General features: G+C 34.6%; 1 protein-coding gene across 2 annotated transcripts in view; it reads left to right on the top strand.

Annotated features, from left to right (window-relative positions):
• The window catches only part of LOC6047478 (zwei Ig domain protein zig-8), a 560,935-nt gene extending 541,511 nt beyond the window's left edge, over nucleotides 1–19,424 (top strand). For both annotated transcript variants that reach the window (XM_038265147.1, XM_038265146.1), the window contains exon 8: nucleotides 18,635–19,424. In XM_038265147.1, coding sequence (XP_038121075.1) covers nucleotides 18,635–18,780 — 146 coding nt within the window. In that variant the 3' untranslated portion in view covers nucleotides 18,781–19,424. The remainder of the gene's footprint in view (nucleotides 1–18,634) is intronic.
• The last annotated feature ends 3,124 nt before the right edge of the window (nucleotides 19,425–22,548 follow it).

Genomic DNA, 22,548 nt, shown 5'->3' with positions numbered 1-22,548 from the left:
ATTATTATTTTTTGGGTTAGTAGGATAAGGTATTGGCTTTTCGATGCCTCCCGAGCTACGATGCTATGGGAGGACTTTCATAACAGACCCGTCGGCGAGCCTTCCGAGCAACGATGCTATGGGAAGGTCTTTTGGTTAACACACAAAGTCACTCACACACAATTATTTCACTCCACTATTAATTAATCCAAAATGTCAGTGCGTCTTTCGATCATTATATAGAAATGGCTTTTCACCATTAAAAATAAAACCTTATTCAAAACATTATACACAATTTACCCGACGCCGTGCCTTCCGATCAACGATGATATAGGAAGGGCTTTGAAAATCACAAAACAATTAATTAAGATCTCAAAAAAAAATCACAAAAAAACACCCATTACTCAACGAAAATTACGCTCAAGACACAAATAATTCAGTAAGTCATGCTATTATTCGATCACCACAATCACTCACCCCTAACGAACAGCGACACAAAAGCACACAAAAAAATTAACCTGCATAATCACGATTTCGCGTCCCCACTTCCAGCGCACCAATGATGCTATTATTCGATTACCACAATCACTCACCCCATACGAACAGCGACACAAAAGCACACACAAAATTAACCTGCATAATCACGATTTCGCGTCCCCACTTCCAGCGCACCAATGATGCTATTATTCGATTACCACAATCACTCACCCCATACGAACAGCGACACAAAAGCACACACAAAATTAACCTGCATAATCACGATTTCGCGTCCCCACTTCCAGCGCACCAATGATGCTATTATTCGATTACCACAATCACTCACCCCATACGAACAGCGACACAAAAGCACACACAAAATTAACCTGCATAATCACGATTTCGTGTCCCCACTTCCAGCGCACCAATGATGCTATTATTCGATTACCACAATTTACCCGACGCCGTGCCTTCCGATCAACGATGATATAGGAAGGGCTTTGAAAATCACAAAACAATTAATTAAGATCTAAAAAAAATCACAAAAAAATCACAAAAAAAAATCACAAAAAAACACCAATTACTCAACGAAAATTACGCTCAAGACACAAATAATTCAGTAAGTCATGCTATTATTCGATCACCACAATCACTCACCCCTAACGAACAGCGACACAAAAGCACACAAAAAAAATAACCTGCATAATCACGATTTCACGTCCACCACTTCCAGCGCACCAATGATGCTATTATTAGATTACCACAATCACTCAATCCATTCGAATAGCGACACAAAAGCACACAAAAAAATTAACCTGCATAATCACGATTTCGCGTCCCCACTTCCAGCGCACCAATGATGCTATTATTCGATTACCACAATCACTCACCCCATACGAACAGCGACACAAAAGCACACAAAAAAATTAACCTGCATAATCACGATTTCGCGTCCCCACTTCCAGCGCACCAATGATGCTATTATTCGATTACCACAATCACTCACCCCATACGAACAGCGACACAAAAGCACACACAAAATTAACCTGCATAATCACGATTTCGCGTCCCCACTTCCAGCGCACCAATGATGCTATTATTCGATTACCACAATCACTCACCCCATACGAACAGCGACACAAAAGCACACACAAAAATAACCTGCATAATCACGATTTCGCGTCCCCACTTCCAGCGCACCAATGATGCTATTCATTTTTTGCAAATCAAGTTTAAGTAATAAAAAATTAATAAAAAAAATCACCAATTTTTTTTACCGTGTATCATTTTTTCCAGTGTAGTCCGTATCCATACCTACAACTTTGCCGAAGACACCAAATCGATTAAAAAATTCCTTCAAAAGACACAGATTTTTGAATTTTCATACATCATTTTTGTATGGACAGCTGCCAAATTTGTATGGAAAATTATATGGACAAACTAATGATGCAAAATGGCTTCTTTGGGCATACCGAAGGCTCCAAAAAAGTTTCAGTCGGATAAAAAAATACAAAAATTAAAATTGAAGAAAAAATACCGATTCCGTAGAGAATTGCTCAAATATAGAAAATTTTGGGCAAACATGGGCACTAATTTCAAAAAAAGAATAACAGCGAATATTTTAAAAAAAATTACCAAAAAATAATTATTACTTGAAAACGGTGATCAAACATTCACTAGAGTACTTTTGGTTGCAAATTCAATTTTATATCGAAAAATGAAGTTGAAAAATTTTTGCGACCAATATTTCGATATTTTAAATACAATCAGTATTGATTCAAGAATTCATAACTCGGTCAAAGATTTTTTGCCCATTCTGGAAATTTCTGAATAGTTGATATTTGATGTCTCTTAAAATATATCAGAAAATAATAAAAATTAAAAATAGTCTTTTTTTCTTTTTGCAAATCTAGCTTAAGTGACTTAAAGTGAAATTAAAAATCACAAAAAAAAAACAATTTACCGTGTAGAAGCCACCAACAAAGATTCAGCCGGTTTAAAACATAAAAAATTAAAATTAAAAAAAAACGATTTCCTAGAGAATTGCTCATGTACAGATTTTTTTACTTAAATTTTTGTTTTCGCCGAATACAACATTTTTTGATAACTTATGATTGCAATCATATCCTACGTATATTTGAATACTTTAAGTTGTTATATCATGAAATAGTGTTTTAAGTAAAAAAGCACGAGAAGTTAGATTTAGCTGAATCCAGTCAGACTGGTTCTAAACAAGATATTTGCTATGAAAAACATAATTTCTGCATGATTTTATTTATTTTTACTTAATGTGTCAATGTTATTCTTAAACATATTCCTCGAAATAGTCACAAAGATAAATTTGATAAAAATCAAAAAAAAAATCTTCAAAAAAAGTATCTCTAGACTCTAGACGAAATATTTGTATACATCCCTCAAAATTCCCGGGTTATCAGACTTGTCAAATTTTCTATCCTAACATTCTAGGAAAAATGCATCGTGTCTTGAGATTCGAACAGAAATTAGTTGTTTAAATAATACAGTCCTGACTTGATTATCCAAAGTCCTTTGAAAAAAACTAAAACTTTGAAATTTAGGATTTTGGGCGCAAATATAACCTCAAAAAAGCTTGAAAGTGGTTTGGAATTTTTGAACCAAAAGCCCTGATGTTGAAATAAAAAGAAATCACAAGCAAAACAACACAAATTATCACATGACGATGACCTATACATGTTAGGGTACCAAAATTCGTAATTAAAAGACGCAACTTTTGTTACCATAACATATATAGGTCTTCGCTGAAATTTTAAAGTTATCGCAGTTTTAGTGAAAAATGTCATTTTTTTCCCGTTTTCGTCATTTTCCCATTTTTGCGCGTGGCGCGTCGAAAAATCCAGTTTTTATTTTCAAAAAATCGTATCTCAGAGTATCGAAAACATAACTTCACCATTTTTTGATATGTTATGTGAAATTTTCCGAGGAATCCGATAAAAATATTTTCAGACATAGGCTCTTTGGTCCCGAGACCTTCAAAACAGCATTTTAAATTTTCATACGACCTTTTCAAATTTTGAGCTCGATCGGAAAACTTTTTTTTCGAATCATGCGGTTTTCGTGGGGAATTGCTGATAGTGCAGATGCACCATACTCATGAATAAATTCCTTCGTGGTTCTCACATTCGTGAACCTTATTCACGATTACGAGGATTGATTTTTTCTGTGTAGCAAAAAAAGCACTAGCATTCCATACAAATTGTTGACAATTTGCTCTTATTAATTGTAACAATTGCTTATAGAGTTTGTACAATTATGAAAGAATGCCATTAAAACCAATGTATTTCAAGACCAGCAAAGCTCTTTAATAAATGTTATCAAAGTGTAATTCGAATTAATCAATCTGAACTAAGTAATACCCAAGTACAAGAACATACAAAATCAGCAGTCAATTAGCGCTGAGTCAATATTTAAAACTACTTGACATTCATTTTTCTGCCAACGAAAACCTCAAAGTTGCTACGTGATAAAGCACACATCGTCAAATCTTAATACATGCATACATCAGAGAGGGGAAAATTCCAATTTAATTCGTTTACATAAGACTTGATTTAGCATACCTAAGGTAAACCACTGAGCTATTGCCACCGAAAACCTCGCCAAAATGTCCTATCCCCATACACGTCCGTGACCTTTTCCCGCGCGCAGTTCTCATCCCGGACTAAGTGGTACTACCTGCTCCAAAATCTCAAATCCACCACGAAAAGCTCCTTCCAAATTGGCGCGCTGCAGACATCACACCTGCTGATGGTTCTGCTCTGCTGCCATCACCACCACTCGAACTCATATGTCGTCGCTGTCGTGCTTTCTTGTCGCAAGTGCAGTTTGGACCACTTTTTGACCTTCACCCCACAATTAAAACGGAAAAAAACTCCGTGCGACAACTGGCCAAGGGGATTCCAAGTCAGAACGCGTTTGACACACGTACATGCGCGACTACCGTAAACATTTGTAACAATAACTCGGGACTCCGGCAGCTAAATTCAACAAAACTTCGGGCAATGCACAAAATGGTCATTACTGTTTATTATTAAAAGATTTGCTCAAAAAGCGACGTGCGGCAAGATAGCATGGTAACGTCGATATGCCAGTATGGTGTGCGGCATAGTGGTGATGGTGGAGCGCAAAAAAAATGGCAATATTCCACGGCGAAAGCTCATTCTCGCGAATTAATATGCATGATTCACCTGACTGAGCTGACATTTCCCTTCCCCGCCCTCCCTTCTCGTTTTCTCGGCCAAAGATGAAAACCATCATGGTCGGAGCAGCCAAAAGGGTTCTCCATTTTTTTCTACAACCATCATGTGTGCATATGGAAATGACTGGCGTATGAGGGATAATTCCATGGGCGATTACAAAAAATACTAGCAAATCATCAGAATTTTTAAATATATCTTTTCTAAATTTAATTATATAAGGAGCTCTGGAGCAATTGAAGATGCTTCAAGATTACTTATCTACTAGTAAAATTATAAAAATATCCAAACTGATTCATAAAGGTAAAAACAGTTACCTAGAAAACCTGATATTAAAATTTACAATTATTTTTTGCCATTAAAAAATAGCTCGTTTTTCTAACTGAACTTCTAACTTTATCCTGCCAGTCAGCAGCAGCAGCAATTGCTTCGGCATAGTGCAAGTGAGGAATTTGCAGCAGCTACCTGTGCTATCTCCACTTGACATGATTCGCTCCGGTGCTGACGTGTTATTGTGCTTAATACTTTCAAAAGGGGTAGATTGCAGCCGGCACCGGCTGCTTGATGGGGAGCAGAAGAGCAAAAGGTGTGCAAAATTGGTGCTTTAATAAGTGCCAACCGGGATTTTTTTGCTATTCCGCGAAAAACCCCCATACATTGTATGATAGTTGAAGGTGCACTGGAAAAAATAATCACGAGCCAATCTAAGTCAATTTGAGAATTTACTTTTAAAAAAATCAAGCTAAATTTAACATTTTTACGTGCGATGTTCCTTCAACTAGAAAAGGGTTGACGATGGAGCTGCTTCTCAAAAACAAGATTGAAATTGAAATTTAATGACTCCTTGGAGCCAGCTTTCTGTAGTGGGAGTGCTTGTTATGGGTGATTTCTACCGAATCTTCTGGAATTATTTGTAATAAATAGTATTTTATTTTTTTATCGCAAGGGCCATTTGTAAACCACGTGGACACTTTGAAGGGAAGAGGGGGGGGGGTGGTTGGGCGATTGTGCACGTTCCATACAAAAAAGTCTTTTTTATAGACAGTTTTCCACGAGGAAGGTGTTGAGAAGGGAGGGGTTTAAGATTAAGTTGATATCTTCGTCAAAGTTGTAGGTAATGTTATAAGAACGTTTTAAGAAAAAGGTACAAGAAAAAAATGAGTTTTTGTTCCTTAAAGTTAAATTAAAAATAAGACCAAAAAAAATTAAATTAGTGTGTTCCAAAAAAGGCGATGTGGCCGAAACCATCGAGCTCACACGGATTTTGATAGGTTTTTGTCTCAGGAACAAGCTTTTCATACAACGAAAAATTCCCAAAAATCGTTTAGAATTCGCGATTTGCGATTTACAGAAAAATGGTCTGTTTCCATAAAAAACATCATATTTTGATCTAAAATCTTGAAAAATGCGCTCAAATTGTTTATTTGCCGTCTTTTCAGACTTGATTTTATCTTACTAACTAAGTAACAATATTTTACTTCTAAACACAGACTTACTGCACAAATTAAAGTCAAAATGTTCTAAAATACTCGGATGATTAAACTTCCTACAACAGGCGTCAAGAGGGTTGTGATGTCCATAGTTGGTCGTGTGTCTCGGTATAGAAAGTAGCTGGTAGTTACGAAGCTCTCTCGACGGCACCCGGATGTTTACCTCTTCCAGCAGCTCACTACAGTCGATATTGTTCCGCAAAACGTCAAATACAAACAGTCGTTGAAGTAGATTCCTCCTGTGTTGAAGTGTTGGCAAGCCGACCAGCGCGCACAGATCCGAGTAGGGTGCCAAAGTGCCAGGGTCGTTCCAGGGCAACACTCGAGCAGCAAATCTCACGAACCGACGCTGGATGCTCTCGATCTTCTGCTGGTGGACGGCGTAATACGGTGCCCACACCGGTACGGCGTACTCCAATACACTGCGGACCAGCGAAAGGTACAGGGTTTTCAAGACTCTAAGGTCAGTGAAGCCAGCTGCATTTCGTCGGAGAAAACCAAGCATAGCGTAGGATTTGGCCACGGAGATGGAGACGTGCTTGTTGAATTCCATCTTGCAGTCAATCGTGACGCCTAAGTCCACGATGGATTGAACTCGTTCAAGTGCTGATTGATCCATGTTGTACTCAGCTAGGATTGGCCTCCGGATCCTGTAGAACGAGATCAGTTTGCACTTTTTCTCGTTCACTTCCATTCCATTTTGAGCGCACCATCGAAGCAGCGTGTTGATGTCGTTCTGAAGCGCACGAACGTCACCGTCATCGCTAATTTGTCGGAAGATTTTGAGGTCGTCGGCGTAGAGTAGCTTACTCGACTGAAGACGGGAGCACAAATCGTTGATGAACAGCACGAAGATCAGCGGCCCGAGATGACTTCCTTGGGGAACACCAGAGTGGATATCGTAACCGGACGAGAGGGAACCGGCAACCTTTACGTAAGCGGAGCGGTTGGACAGGTACGAGTTTAGCCAACGTGTGACCCAGTCAGGTAGGCCGAGCGCCGTCAGTTTGGCGATCGTAAGCTTGTGCGGGACTCGATCGAAGGCCTTGGCGAAGTCGACGTAGATCGCATCAACTTGTTGTCGTTTCTCCATCCTCCGGATTATCCAGTTTGTATAAGCCATCAGATTGGACGTGGTAGATCGCTGCTTCATGAAGCCGTGCTGGAATTCCGAGACGATGTTTTTCACGGACGGGTAAATGTGGTCAACAAGCAACTTTTCCAGGACCTTAGCCCCGTATTTCACTTAACATCATAGTTAGGAGTCCTACCAATAATTTTCTGTATTCATATTGATCCAGGAAGTCGTCATTTTTCATTGGCAGCATGTTTTAGTTGGATTTTTTTATTGTCTGAATTTCATTCAAAAAACCATCTTAAGAATTTGTAGGTAACTTCATTCTGAACAATTTTACTTTTTTTAACAATTAGTTTTTATTACTTCAGTGTCAAGATACATCCATTTAGGAAAAATAATAACGACGAATCGTTTTAAAACAGCAATTTACCAGCAAAACCATTAAGAAGAGATGCATTTTAAATTAACCGCCTTTAGTACAGTATTTTTTTTTAATATTTTGATGAAAATTGCTTTTTAATGAAAAAATGTGACTAACATTAATACATATGTTTATTTTTTAAATAAAAATGAACCATGCCTATGTTAAATTATCTCAATGTTTTTTTCTTAAAAATGTTTATTTTAGCAATAAAAAAAACATATTTCATGAAAGAAAAGCACCTATGCATATATTTTTTTTTTTTTGAGGAGGCCTGCCCAACGTTTGGCCCGCAACGGCTTTCCAAAAAAGTTCAGTGACTGACCCTTAAAGCTGTTCATGAAATATTGAATAAAAAAATCAGAGTCCAAATTAAGGGGTACATACATGTAAATCGACAAAGAAGTCAGAGATTGGCTGATTTTATTTAAAATCTGTTTTCAGGGCATTAAAATATACATTTATATCTATCATCAAATCAAATTTGAAGAAATTTGGTTGTATCATTGCCGAGACATAGCTTTTTGCAGTTTCAAAAAACGGGTGCCACGATATCTTATCTGCCTTGACCAAATCGGCTCAAAATTTTGGTGAAGACTCGTTAAACCGGTCTTGTGTGCATGACGAAGGCCGATTTTCAAAAACCTTATTCTAAAAAAAGATAAAAAAATATTTTTGTGTTTTTCATATAAGAAATTGATTTTTGTATATTTTTTTAAGTCAAAATTTCAAAATCAGGCTTCGTCATACACACGGGATATGTCTTGATAGTCTTCACCCCAAATTTTAGCCAATTTGTTCCATCCAATCTCGAGATATCGTGGCACCCGTAAATCAACTCGGTGTTTCGAGTAAAACGCTCAGAAAGTTTGACAGTCCGCTTTCCACACGACAAAATGTTGAGCTTAAAATCGTCTCTAACTCAGTTTAATCATGTAATATATTCATGCAACTTTCAGGAGTGATTGAAAATCAACTTTTTAGTGGATTCAATAATTTTCTGTAATATGAAATTTTGTGATTTTCTTCATGTATGTAACCCCTTAAAAAATAGGTTTGAGATCAAATTTTAATTATGCTTCAGCAATAAAATTTGGTGAATTTAACGTATTTTTTTGGATTTTGCATTTGTTTTTTTTTATTTTCTTTTTTGTTTTTGAATTAAATTTTTATCATTTCGTTATGAATAGGGGAAGGTGGGGCAAAAGGAACAATTGCTCGTACGGCAGAAATTTTTACAATTTTGATTATTTCCAGTATGAGGAATTGTTGCTAGTAGAGGGTGACGAGCGGGAATCGACTATTTTTGGCCCTCTCGATTCCCGGGAAATTCGGTCGAGACTCCCGGGAAATTTTTAACTTATAAATATCGAAGCAAAATTATATAAACTTAACAGAAAAAAAAACATTTGAACAATTCAAAATTGTTTTGAACATTGAATACTCAATGTTCGATGTTCAAGTTCGAATAAACCAATGCTTCTCTTATCTTATTATTCAGAAAGTGTAAATTTTATCATGCCAAAAATTACAAAAACTATAATTTAGAGAAGCAAAAAAATAAATTTGGACCCCAAAATTTACCTTTAAAATATTTAGCAGTTACATCCCAGAAATGAAACCAAATGTTTTATTTTCAAATATTTTTTTGTAATTTTTTTTAAGAGGGAAAAGATTTTTCAAGTTGAGTTCAATTCCCATGTCTTCTCTTGAGCATAGCAATCCTCATAATCTAGTTTTTTTTAAAGAACGTATGGATTTTCTTGATAACTGTAACATTTCTTCAATGAATAAAAACAGTTGACCTTAAAAATTACAAAAAAAAAAGGTTTAATTTGTTGTTTTGAGTCGTTGTTTCTATCATATTGCAAAATTCCCGATATTGGGAAATTATATACTAGCTGTATTAGTTTTTTTACAAAAATCTAATAACCAGTTTGTGCAACTATTGAAAAATCACTCAGAGCGAATTAAGATTCGTAAATATTTTAAAATACAATTTTGAGTTTTAAAAAACATAAGAGTCGATTTTGTATTTGCAGATTCAGAATAAAATCAAAAGGTTTTCTATAGAACCTCCAAATAATGAGGCTACTTAAATTAATGTTTCATAGAATTAGTATGAATTAATTGTAACTGAATTTATTAAAAAGAAACAAATTTAATACTTTTCATTTTACATTTTGGCACTATTGGCATAGTAAAAAAAACTCCCGGGTCCCGGGAATTCCCGGGAAATGGCAAAATTCAACTCTCGATTCCCGGGAAATTGGAAATCTCGAGAATCGTAACCCTCTAGTTGCTAGTAATGCAATTAGCTGATTCTACTACCACATAACCGCCAAAACGACGTAAACGCCACGAGGCATAAGATTTAGTGAAGTTTTTTCAAAACCTTTGTTTTCTTATAATATTTGGAAAGTGCAAAATAAGGCTTAGGGTTCGTTTTAAAGCTCATTTTATCAAAATGCTGTTTTTCCTAGATCAGTAGTGTCCCTACCAATGACATGCACCTATTACAAAGTATGATTTAACTTTTGGTTATTTTTGTTGAGAGCTTTTAAAAAATCTTGTTCAGGTGGGGCAAGTGTACCATATGGATTTTAAGTATGGAAAAAATACGAATTGCTGCAACAACATATTTATTGGGAAATAAATACTTGAAAGTACTTAAAAATTGATAAACAATTGTTTAAAAAAAAATTTCCATACAAAATAAAGTGATATTATGAAAATTTACTATTTATCATCTAAGTAAACATTTTTTTCGTAAAAACGATAAAATTCTTAGTAAAATATTATTATTTAATCTAAAAATGGAAGAAACCTTTCAAAAACATTATGATCTAATGTATCTAAGTGATAACAGTTCAATTGTTAGCAAATTATCATGGTTTTTTCATGCATTGTTCCTCTTGCCCCAACGGGTTGTTCGTCTTGCCCCACTAGTTGAGTAGAACGTACGGAAAATCAAAAATTTTTAAATCATTTTTTTACATAAAAAAAACTGGATTTTTTAAAAACTGTTTCTTACAAAGTCTTAGTCAAGACCTAGAAAAAGATGATTATAATAAAATCCAACAGATTTTTTTAACTTTTTAATGGGTTATAACGAGCATTTCCTTAGCTTGTTACACTTGCCCCACTTTCCCCTATTTTCAGAATCAATTAAAATACAGAAAAATCCTGCTAGAAAACAAATGCTAAAATTTCAAATATCTAAATGAAAAAACTTGGACCTTAGTCTGAAAATGTACAGAAAGACAATATATCCAAATTTCAATCAGTTTTTACAGTTTCTACTTAAAATTGTGGATTTTTTTAGGAATGTGATTAAAATTAAATTTTTAAATATGGCCGTTGCAAATATTTTTTGAAGTTTATGTCCCTGGACTCTGACCAAAGTCAAGAAGGAGGAAAAAAAGTCTAAAAATTGAAATTACGAGTCATGGTTTCAACATTTTAATGAAAAAGTGTCCTAAAATGCAGGTGTATAACTGTCCAGTTGTTTTGCCATCGATAGTTTCCAAAATATCTAAGTATTGACGAAAATTTTATTTTTTGCGGAAAATAAAATTTTTGCGCTGCTGTTCATTGTAATTTCATAACAATTTCAACCATTTTTAAATAAGCCCAAACATGCTAAATATGATTGTCAATGCAGAAAAATGCATTTTAGATTGTATTCAGTTGATTAGCCTTCTATTTTCATGGAAATTCAAAATTTTTCAGACCGATTTTGAAAGGGTAGGCGACAAAAAATATTTGCAACGGCCTAAATGAAAGAGTAAGCAATTATGTATTTTTTTTTCAAAATAACTTTTCAATGATATAGTTGCGATGAAAAAACGGTAAATAAAGCAAATTGATCATGCTTAAAATGAAGATTGCTGCAAATATATTAAAAAATAAAAAATGCCGTAATTAGTCAGGAAATCTGGGAGCAAAACTATATTTTTCATAAACTTCGAAATTTAAAAAATAACGAATGAAAAACTGTTGAATAATATATTTTTCAACCCTTTAAAATTAAACTGGATATTAAACTTAAAGAAACTTACAACGATCAATCAAGTTTGAATGTTTAAAAAAAGTTAATGTTATCAGGATACTTAATTTAATTTAATTTTTAACAATTAAAAAACTTATTACTTATAACTAATTACTTTTATTTCATTATTTTGCATTTCTTTGCACTTCTTCCACAAATTGATGAATATTCATCAATTCCTGATGTTATATTACACATTTTTTGACACAAAATCTGTCACTATTTCACGACTAAGATTTTTCATTTAAAAATTCATCGAATATATTCGGCAAAATGATTTATAACGAAAAAAAAATTCAAATCTCAAATTAGCTTTCCTGGCTACTCGTTTTCAATTTTCGCACCCGACAGAATCCCATTACACCGCCGTTACACGTTCCGACTCCGGAGGCGACGAAACACGTTTAAAACTTTCAATTTCACAAAATGCAAAATAATTCAGGTGAAAACTCATTTCCCGTCACCGGTTTGAACAAAGCCCTCCGGGAAAAAATGGCGGGGGTGAAAATATAAAATCGCAAAACTATCCCATTTATGACAAATTGCCACCATCAGAAGTGGGGCTGAGCTGGAATAATATTGCATTCCATTAACAACACTTTTCCTAAATTGGCTCGGACACGGTGGAACTCGATTCAGCGCGCTGAAGTTGAATCGTCAACGGGAAGGGAAAGGGTTTATAAATGATGACTTTGCCCTTCCTCCCTCGTCTTAAGTTATCCAACAGACAGCTTCAAGAGTGAAAAAGTGCAAAGTTTGATTCCCTCATCGCGTCAGAAAAAAACGAGATATGCAAAAACATAGTTTCACATCAAACTCACAACTTGCGAATTGTTGCGCACAAATGTATGAAAGAACTTTGGTACTTTTGTTCTTTGTGCCATTCGTGCCAGCGAGAACACGAACAAGTCATGAATGTTGATTCATTGTACTTGCAGAGTGGTGCTGCACTCCGGCGGTGCACTTTGAAATTAGAGTGAGTCATATTTTAGCTGGGTGAAGAAAGAGTTTTGGGGGGAAACATCAAATTGAATGTGGTTAGAATACCCGGGCAGACGGTAATAACAACATCCATGCCATTTCAATAACAAGTACTGTTAAAATAACAGAAAGTGTTATGGAATCTTCTTGAAAAATCCATTTTTGCATAAGGGTTTAATAACAGTTTATGTTATTATAACGAATTTTGTTATTGTTTTGATATTGGTTGAAAGCCAAAACAACTTTGGAATAACATTTTTTGTTATGGAAGAATACCTCCAAGAATATTGGGAAGATCGGAGTAGTTGTTAAAATAACAAAAAATAAAAAACAAAGATTTCTCCGAAGAATTACCAAAAATGTTATTAGTCTGTTATTACAATAACAAACCAATAACAAAAAAATCATAACGACGAATAACATATCCTGTTATAAATAACATGAAATGTTATTGACCTAGTATTTTTGAATATCAGAAAATGTTATTCTCAAGTTATTTCCGTCTGCTCGGGTACTATTTGAAAACTGAGAGCAAGTCATTTCAGACGAGTACAACAATTATAAGGAAGTCCATCTGTTTGTTTTTTTTTTTTTAATTCAGAGTAAACATTGGATAACAAATCAAAATCAATCACTCTCAACGAGTGTTCACTTGCACCAATATTCACATTAGAAGCAATTCACAAATATCATTTAGCAAATCTGAAGTTTTAAAGCTTTCACTGAAAAAAACAACACTGCAAACTAAGGAAAAGCTCTCATCCCTGGCAGTTCCAATCTCCAGCATTATCAGCAAAGGAGGCACATTCGGAAGATAAACAAGTGATTATGCGAACAAACAACCATAGCAGCGTCTTTCAAGCCAACAGACAGAAGAAAAACGAGCTTTCTCCTCGTCAACATGAAGGAAAGGGAAAGAGTTTAAAGTTCACGCTGCCGACAGAATAAATAGTGGCGCGATGATTCCTCGGCTGCTTCTTATGTTCTCTCACTCTCTGCGCGGGAATAATTTCTCCGCATTATTTTCTGATGTTTTCGTCCAACGTCTTTCTTTTCGTTATTTTTGGATCTACGGAGCCGATTCGCAAACAGCAGTGCGCAGTGCGAGCTCTAATCAATCACGTTTTCGTGATTTAGGCACGCGATGGTCGTAGTGAGAAGATGAAGATGTCGAAAGGGGGGTTTGTTTGCTGTGCTGAATTTAGGCAGCGCACAGTAGGCGAAATGGAACCCAAAGTCGGACTTAATTGAACGCGGCCGGTTCCCTGGTATGAAAAATAATGTTTCTTTTGTAAAAACGTTGCTTAATCCACCTTCAGGTGGGTGGTGCCTTCCTAACATTCATAAAGATAATACACTACAGAGCCTCAAAAAAGAATATAAATAAGACTTATTTATATCAAAATATCTGAGATCCGGCCTAAAAAAGTGTATAAATAACACTTAAGTGCTTATAACTTTAGATAGGATTGTCAGATCTTCATTGTTTTCGGCTCGTTGGAAAGGTCTTTTAAATACCTTTTTAAAAATGTATAGCATGACCCTTTTTACAATCTTCCGGGTCTTGTGGGACCCCAAGGCGGATCGAATGAGACCAAAACGGTTGAAATCGGTTTAGCCAATCCGGAGATAATCGTGTGCATATTTTTCGGTGCACGGACTCACATCCAGACACACGCACAGACATTTGTTCAGAATTTGATTCTGAGTCGATAGGTATACGTGAAGGTGGGTCTACGAGGTCTAATAAAGAAGTTCATTTTTCGAGTGATTGTATAGCCTTTCCTCATTGAGATGAGCAAGGCAAAAATCCGAGGAATCGATTGGTGATGGTTTCATCCACCGCACGAAACGGCAAAGGGTCAATTTTGCCCCAATTCCCCATTTTTTACATTTTTTCTTAAAAATCAGTCTGTATTTAGAGCGGAGGCTTCATGCGGTCATCCAAAATGCACTTAACTTATGTGAAAATGTCCCAGGAATCCAGTAAAAATAACCACTTGCACCGCAAAAATCGTATAGGGTCCATTTAACCCCCATGGTAAATTGTCTGATCTTTACGATAAAAATATTTTCAGATTTTTAAAATATGACCTAACATTTGAAAACGGCCAAAAATGCTTTTATAGCGGAAATAGGGTTAAATGATGATGATTTTTGCAGTGCAAGTAGTTATTTTTACTGCATTCCTGGGATATTTTTACATAGATTAAGTGCATTTTGGATGGCTGCATGAAGCCTCCGCTCTAAATACAGACTGATTTTAAAAAAAAAATGTAAAAAAATGGGGAATTGGGGCAAAATGGACCCTTTGCCGTTTTGCGCGGTGGGTGAAACCATTACCAATCGATTCCCCGGATTTTTTTACATAAGAAACATTATTTTTCATACCAGGGAACCAGCCGTGTTCAATTAAGTCCGATTTTGGGTTCCATTTCGCCCACTGTGCAGCGCTTTCAAAATCACTCATATCATGTCTAAAAATATTTGATTAAAAAAATTATATCAGCAACTCATGCCAGACGTTGGACCGTTGCAAATATTTTTAGAAGTTTATGCGAAGTTCGACTTTTTAATTTTTTAAAAAGCTGTCTCGTCATTCGCAACGTTAACCAGTACCTCACTAAATATCAATCATTTAAAACTCGTAAAATCATCTCAAGTTAAAAATTGTACTGTTCAATCCTTCATTCATTAATTTCAAATGATTTTGGTTCTATCTTTCCACAGCCGGCTGTCTAAGACTAAACCATTTCATTTAAAATTTAACAACAGATAAACGGGAAATGTCTCATCCGCAGCATCCGATTGCTTGCCTTGAGAATAATACATAATATCGTTCAACAAACACTATGATTTTGGGTCGCATCATCATCTTCTATGATGAATCCTGACCAAACACCCTATCCTACTAACAAATTTTCAGGTTCCTGGCACTTGTGGGGTGTAAGCACAGAGTAAATCAGCTGCCCTAGTAGCAACCTGCGCTAACTAACATTCCCGTCTCTTAAAATCGAGATCTACAAACTGGCATGGCGGGCGCCGTTGGTGGCCAATGACTGTTACCTATTCGCAACTAATCTAGCTTTAGCAATCATGGTGTTTTATCTTTTCAGCGCATTCATACATGCTGTTGATAAGGGAATCACCACTAGATCGTCGAAGCATATAATCAGTAGTGCTAAAAGGATATTACGGTTCTGTTCAGCAACGGAGGGGCAACCATGGGTGATCTCTCATGCTCATGCTCATGCTCGACTTTTTAATTTTTCAAAAAGCTGTATTTTTCGTCAGTCTTTTTGTAACATCTTAGCCTAATTTCGCAAAAATTTTAAACGAAAAAAAATCGTGACATCACCTTAAAATTTGACTTTTAAACTTAAAAATCAAAAAATCTCATAGAAGTGGCGTGTATTTTTATTTCAGCGTATTTTTTTTTTTTTTTAGAAAGCCCGTCTAATTTCCTACAAGTTTACCTTTGACCACTTTTTGATACGAAGCAACAGCTTCGAGATACAGTGACAATTTTCAAAAAACTTACCTAAAAATAGCTTTAACTTGAAAACGGTGCACTTTATCAAAAATTCACTAAAGTACTTTTTGATTGTAAATTCGATTTTACATCGAAAAATAAAGTTGAAAAATTATTTGATTTTTTTTTTGAAAATCAGTATTTATTCAAAAACTCGGTCAAAGATTATTTGCCTGTTATGGATTTTTCTGAAATGTTAGCATTTGATGTCCTCTAAAACATATAAATAAATAGTGTATTTTTGCAAATTAAGTTGAAGTTGCAAAAAGTGAAATTTAAAATCCCCCAGAAAAATTACTGTGTATATATTTTTTTCAGTGTGGTCCTTATTTACACGGAGAAAAAAGTGTTCCCAAAATCGTGAACAAGCGTTCATGAAAATGAGAACCTCGAACAAAGTGTTCAAATCCCATGGTACGATTTTAAAAAAAAACGTACCATGAAATTTGAACACTTTGTTCGCGGTTCCCATTTTCATGAACGCTTGTTCACGATTTTGGGAACTCTTTTTTCTCCTTGTATGCTTATAACGTTGCCGAAGACACCAAATCGATCAAAAAATTCCTTCAAAAGATACCGATTTTTGAATTTTTATACATAATTTTTGCTGCCAAATTTGTATGGAAAATTATATGGACAAACTAATGATGCAAAATGGGTTCTTTGGGCATACCGAAGGCACCAAAAAATTTTCAGCTTGATTAAAAAATATTTACTGAGTGCTTCCTATCGACCGGATCACAAATTTTAGGTAAGGTTTTTGGCTTTTCGGTCTTGGCGAAGCCCACCCCCCTTGCTACGGGCCTGGTTTGACATACAATTCCATTCAAAAATCGTTTTTCGAAATTGCAAAAAAAATTGTAAGCGATTCGTTGCAAAACTGGATTTTTCAGCACGCGTCGTATTTATCCAACTCGATAAACCTCGTTGGACAAATGTACGACTCGTGCTGAAAAAATCTTGTTTTCGCAACTTGTTGCATTAACTACTATTTCGAAGCATGAAAATTTGATTGGTTTCTTTTTGTAAAATTTATCTGTAAAATGTGGTATTCAAAAGAAATTGCTGAAAATTCACCAGTTTGTGATGAAAAATTACACAGTTTTTGACACAAAATCTGTCACTGTCAAGCCAACACATAACAATTTCGAAACCCCGCAATATTCGAGTCTCACACAAACACTAGGGTTGTCTAAATAGACTGGGTCTCAAACGTAAAATTTTATGTATATTTTTTTTTAAATTAATCTACTACACCCCATGAAATGTTCTCTTCCTAGAGATTTATCACAGGAATTACTACGGGAAACAACTTTTTAGAGTCGTACTTCATCCTACTTAATAAAACCATTATTTTAAATAGTCGTCTTTCCCGAGCAGACGGAAATAACACGGGAATAACATTTTTTGATATTTGAAAATACTAGGCCAATAACATTTTATGTTATTTATAACAAAATTTGTTATTCGCTGTTATGATTGTTTTTGTTATTGGATTGTTATTGTAATAATTTTTAGTTATTCTTCGAACAAATCTTTGCTATTATTTTAACAACTAATCCGATAGTCCCAATAGCAGTTGGAGCTATTATTCCATTACAAAAAAATGTTATTCCAAAGTTGTTTTGGCTTTCAACCAATATCAGACCAATAACAAGTTTTGTTATGATAACATAAACTATTATTCAACTTTTATGCTAAAATGGATTTGGCAAGAATATTTCATAGCACTTTCTGTTATTTTGACAATATTTGTTATTGAAATGGCATGAATTTAGTTATTACCGTCTGTTCAGGTTACCAGAAAATTATATATCAATGTGCGATTCTTTTTGATATTTTAGTCAATGAAAAATACAAAAGATTATTATCTCACGAAGTCGCAGAGCACAGCTTTCACAAATATTTATCTTAAAAGGTAAAAAAATACCTGTCCAAAAATACTTTGCACGGATTAAATCGCATTTAAATTTGATTGTGCCTGAGTTTAGCACTGTTGCAAAAAATCACGCTGCACCCGGACAGATCAGCTCAATCATATAATTCAAATCATATTCGAATCTCTTCAAAAATTATATTAAATTGCAACTTGGGTTGGTCCTCAAATGTTTAAACAATCCATCAACTCAATTGGACGCATGATTGTAATTGCAAATTAAATCTAACGATTCACACCTGATCAATTCAATCGTCAATGCATATATTATTGTTAAAAACAGAAACCACTTTTCAATAAAATTTCCTGGAATTCCCGTCAAATATTCCAGTCAATCAACTTTTTATGCGCTCGCCCTGAATAAATAATTCACCCAACATTATACAATTCACCCTCGCCCACCTGGCTGTGGAATGCAATTAACCGCCATCTTTTTCTCTCTCTCGCCCACAATTTCCAGGTGACAACACGGCGGCGATATCGCGCCGGAAAACGAGCGGTGCCGCCGGGGCGACCGTGGCCGTGTCCTCGCTGCTCGCCGACTGCCTGTGCGTCATCCCGGGCCTGATAGCGTCCTTTCTGCTGACGGCCCGGTACGGGGCCTGAACCCTGAACCCGAACTCGATGACGACGACGACGACGACGAGTGTTTCCGGGCCTAAAGCCGCGGTCTAGGATAGGCTAATGGAAAGGAAGAAGAAAAACAAAACAAAGAGGACCCTCTACACTTCCGTTTGTACATTTTTGTCTGACCATTTTTTTTTTATTTTGTTCTGTTCCTACCGATAGTGCGGGGGAAAACGACGAACGAAACTGAAAATTAATAAAACAAAAACTGTAGGATAATTTTTGTGCGAAAAAATGTGGGAATGCTGTGTGCGTGTGAAAATTGAATTAAAATTGGAATTGTAAATCATGTGATTGTGATGCGAGAGTGAGGGGAATTGCAATAAAAAATGTGACCTCTGGAGAAACTATTTTTATAGGGCAAGTGAGTCTGTTTGAAGATTATTCATTTGCATGATTGATTTCATCTTTTCAAATGTTTGGTCAAAGAAGCATGAACATAACTAATGCTCTTAACTCAATTTCGAATAAAAGATTTAAAAAATTACAATATTTTTTGACTCATTGACCCCTTGTTATTAATTCCGTCGTTAAACTACTTACTTTTCCTGTCATTCTTGAACGATGAAATAGCCTACTTTTCTGTACCAAAAATAACAGAATCGAACATTTTTTGTTATTTATAACAAGATTTGTTATTCGCTGTTATGATTTTTTTGTAATAACAGACTAATATCATTTTTGGTTATTCTTCGAACAAATCCTTGTTATTATTTTTTGTTATTTTAACAACTAATCCGATCATTCCAATAACAGTTGAAGTTATTCTTCCATAACAAAAAATGTTATTCCCAAGTTGTTTTGGTTTTTAACCAATATCAGACCAATAACAAATTTTGATATGATAACATAAACTGTTTTTAAACTCTTATGCAAAAATGGATTTTGCATGAATATTCCATAACAAATTTAGTTATTTTAACAGCATTTGTTATTGAAATGTCATGAATTTAGTTATTACCGTCTACCCGGGAATGCTTAAATTTTTAAAGCAAGTTGTTCAAACTCCTCAAAACGAATGACAAATAGTTTTAAATGAAAAAATAGTAACGTCAATCAGAGAAAATAGGTGTCAAGAAAAATTAAAATAAATAATGATAAATCTTAAGAAATAATCCCTGACAAGATTACTTAAGGGGTTACATACATGTAGAAAATCACAAATTTTCATCATGATTTTCAATCACTCATGAATGTTTTTCTCGAGACACCCAGTTGATTTACGGGTGCCACAATATCTCGAGATGGGATGGGGATGAAAAAGCCCGTTTCTTAAATTTTGAATTAAAAATTAAAATTAAAAATCTGTCGATTTATTCTATTAAAAACACAAAAATATTTTTATCTTTTTTTTTTATTTTTATTTTTTGAAAATCGACCTTCATCATGTACACGGGATCGGTTTTACGAGTTTTCACCAAAATTTTGAACAAGTTTGGTCAAGGCAGTGCTGAGATATCGTGGCACCCGTTTTTTTAAACTGCTAACTTCAAATATCTCGGCAATGATACAACCAAATGCCTTCAAATTTGTTTTGTTAATAGATGAAAATATATATTATAATGCCCTGAAAACAGATTTTGATAAAAATTTCAGTGTGTGCTCAAGCCAACCTCTGACATTTTTGCCGATTTACATGAATGTAACCCCTTAAGTAAAAATAAGTAACTGTGCCAATTTTGAGCTTAATCGGTCAAGATTTAAGGGTCGCTTTTAATCGTTGAAGTTTGTATGGGGAAATTTGCAAAAATGTTTGAGAAAAAAAATAAAAAAAAACTACGAAATTCCATGGCGTTCTTTGGTCACACTTACGTAAAATTTTATGACAAACAACTTTGTTGAAGACCGCAAAACGATATAATTTAATTCTGACGAGTTATTGGCGATTTAAAGCAGACGTTTTTATATGAAAAGTTTTTTTTTCACCAACTTTAACGATATAAAGCGACACTTCAACCTTAACCGATTTGACACAAATTTGGCAAAGTTACTTATTTTTGACTATTTTTGATATCGAGTCAGAAAGTATCCCTGATGTCATCTTTTTACTGTCGTCACCCTATGGAGCATCTAAAACTCAAATCTACATTGAATAATCAAAATATGCAATTTTTCAACAGGTTTAAAACACGAAGGACCAGTATGAATGGAATTACTGGAAATTAGTCACTGATAATTACAAATTACTTGAAATTACTGAGTACTACCTATAACAACACAAACATTTTTGGACTAACCCTGAACTGGGGAGAAATTGATACGTTGTGTGCGGGACTGCCAGAACCAACGATTTACAAACGACGGCGGAGCTTCAGGGACGATGGTGGACGAAGACGTTTCTCACCGTAAATGAGACACGGTGATCTCTGAGAGGCCACCTGCTTCATCAGAGGTTCAAGACAGAAGATTTTATTATCACAATTTTACAATTCAAGAAACTTTAAATCTAGATCACAGAAAATAACATCACGAAGATAAACAATAACAAACATGACAGACTGTACTGTCAGCCTACTAGCGCTCCCAGCGGTCAATGATGGAAACACTTCGTGACCGGGGGATATTACAAATTATGCCATAATAGGGTCTGCGACCCAACAATAGGATTTCATTTATTTTACAAAAATAATTACAATTGTGAGACTTGTCTCAAGTTTTATATGTTTTAAACATGTGCGTCCATGAACGTTTTTTTCATGAAAGTTTTGTTGTTCAAAACTAGTTGCGTGGAAATATTTTTTTAAGCCGGGTTAACTTTGATAGTCACTGTGATTCTACCAAATGTCACCCTTAAAGTGTGCAAATTGAATTGATTACATCAAATTTACCCTTGGTAAGATTTCCTTTGATAATTTATTTGAAAAATTACAGTTAAATGTTTGTTCAACATACATAAATCAAAAGTTATGTGTTAAAAAGATAAAAAGTAATAATAATTATTTTTTTCATAACTGTATTAATTTTTGTTCCTATTAAAACCAAATTTGTAGCATGAATTCATAAAGTTTTCCAAATTCATTAAGAAGATTGTTCTACTGAAAATGCCTATAAATCTAATGTTATTTAAATAATTCTGTTTCAAAACAATTAAAACTTCTAACTAAAAAAAATATTTTAACTGTACTTATTGAGAATAAGTCCGTATAATGCAATAATGCAAATCGATAAAGATTTCCAAATTACAATTTTTTTTTGTTGTTTCGGCATAACTTATTTCCAGATTCCTTTGATATTACTGGTTTTTCGAGGAATAACTAGATGTTTTACAATTAATGAGTAAATCCAAAATCGGGTAAAAAAAAGAGTTTAGATTTGCGACTTTATTCCACACAACGGTCGAGCTAATTGTCCTTGCACAATTAAACTTTTAATGAGTACAAAAGATCTTAAATTAATTTTATGCTGAATTGTGAAATTGTTTGATTTTTTTTTGCATCTCGTCACCGTTGATGCATCGAATCACGGTGTATTTTCTTATTTTTTTATGCAAAAAATTACAAAAAAAAATAAAAGAAAAGTTCAACTTTGCAGCATCCATTTTTTTATTAAAAGTTATTTATTTTCCATGTTGTTATTTTGGGAAAGAAAAGTAGGCCGTTTCGTTACTCAAGAATGACAAGAATAAAAAGTAGTTTCTCAAAGGAATTGCAAAAAAAAAAAAATTTCAAGTAATTTTGAATGAAATCACCTGTCGCGTTGACATTCAATCTTGAAAACACCAACTGTGTTGACTAGTACATTTTTTTT

Source organism: Culex quinquefasciatus, chromosome 3 (assembly GCF_015732765.1).
Source record: "Culex quinquefasciatus strain JHB chromosome 3, VPISU_Cqui_1.0_pri_paternal, whole genome shotgun sequence".
NCBI classification, from domain to species: Eukaryota; Metazoa; Arthropoda; class Insecta; order Diptera; family Culicidae; genus Culex; species Culex quinquefasciatus.
Note: the sequence above shows the minus strand (reverse complement) of the source record. Positions and strands in the feature narration are given on the sequence as shown.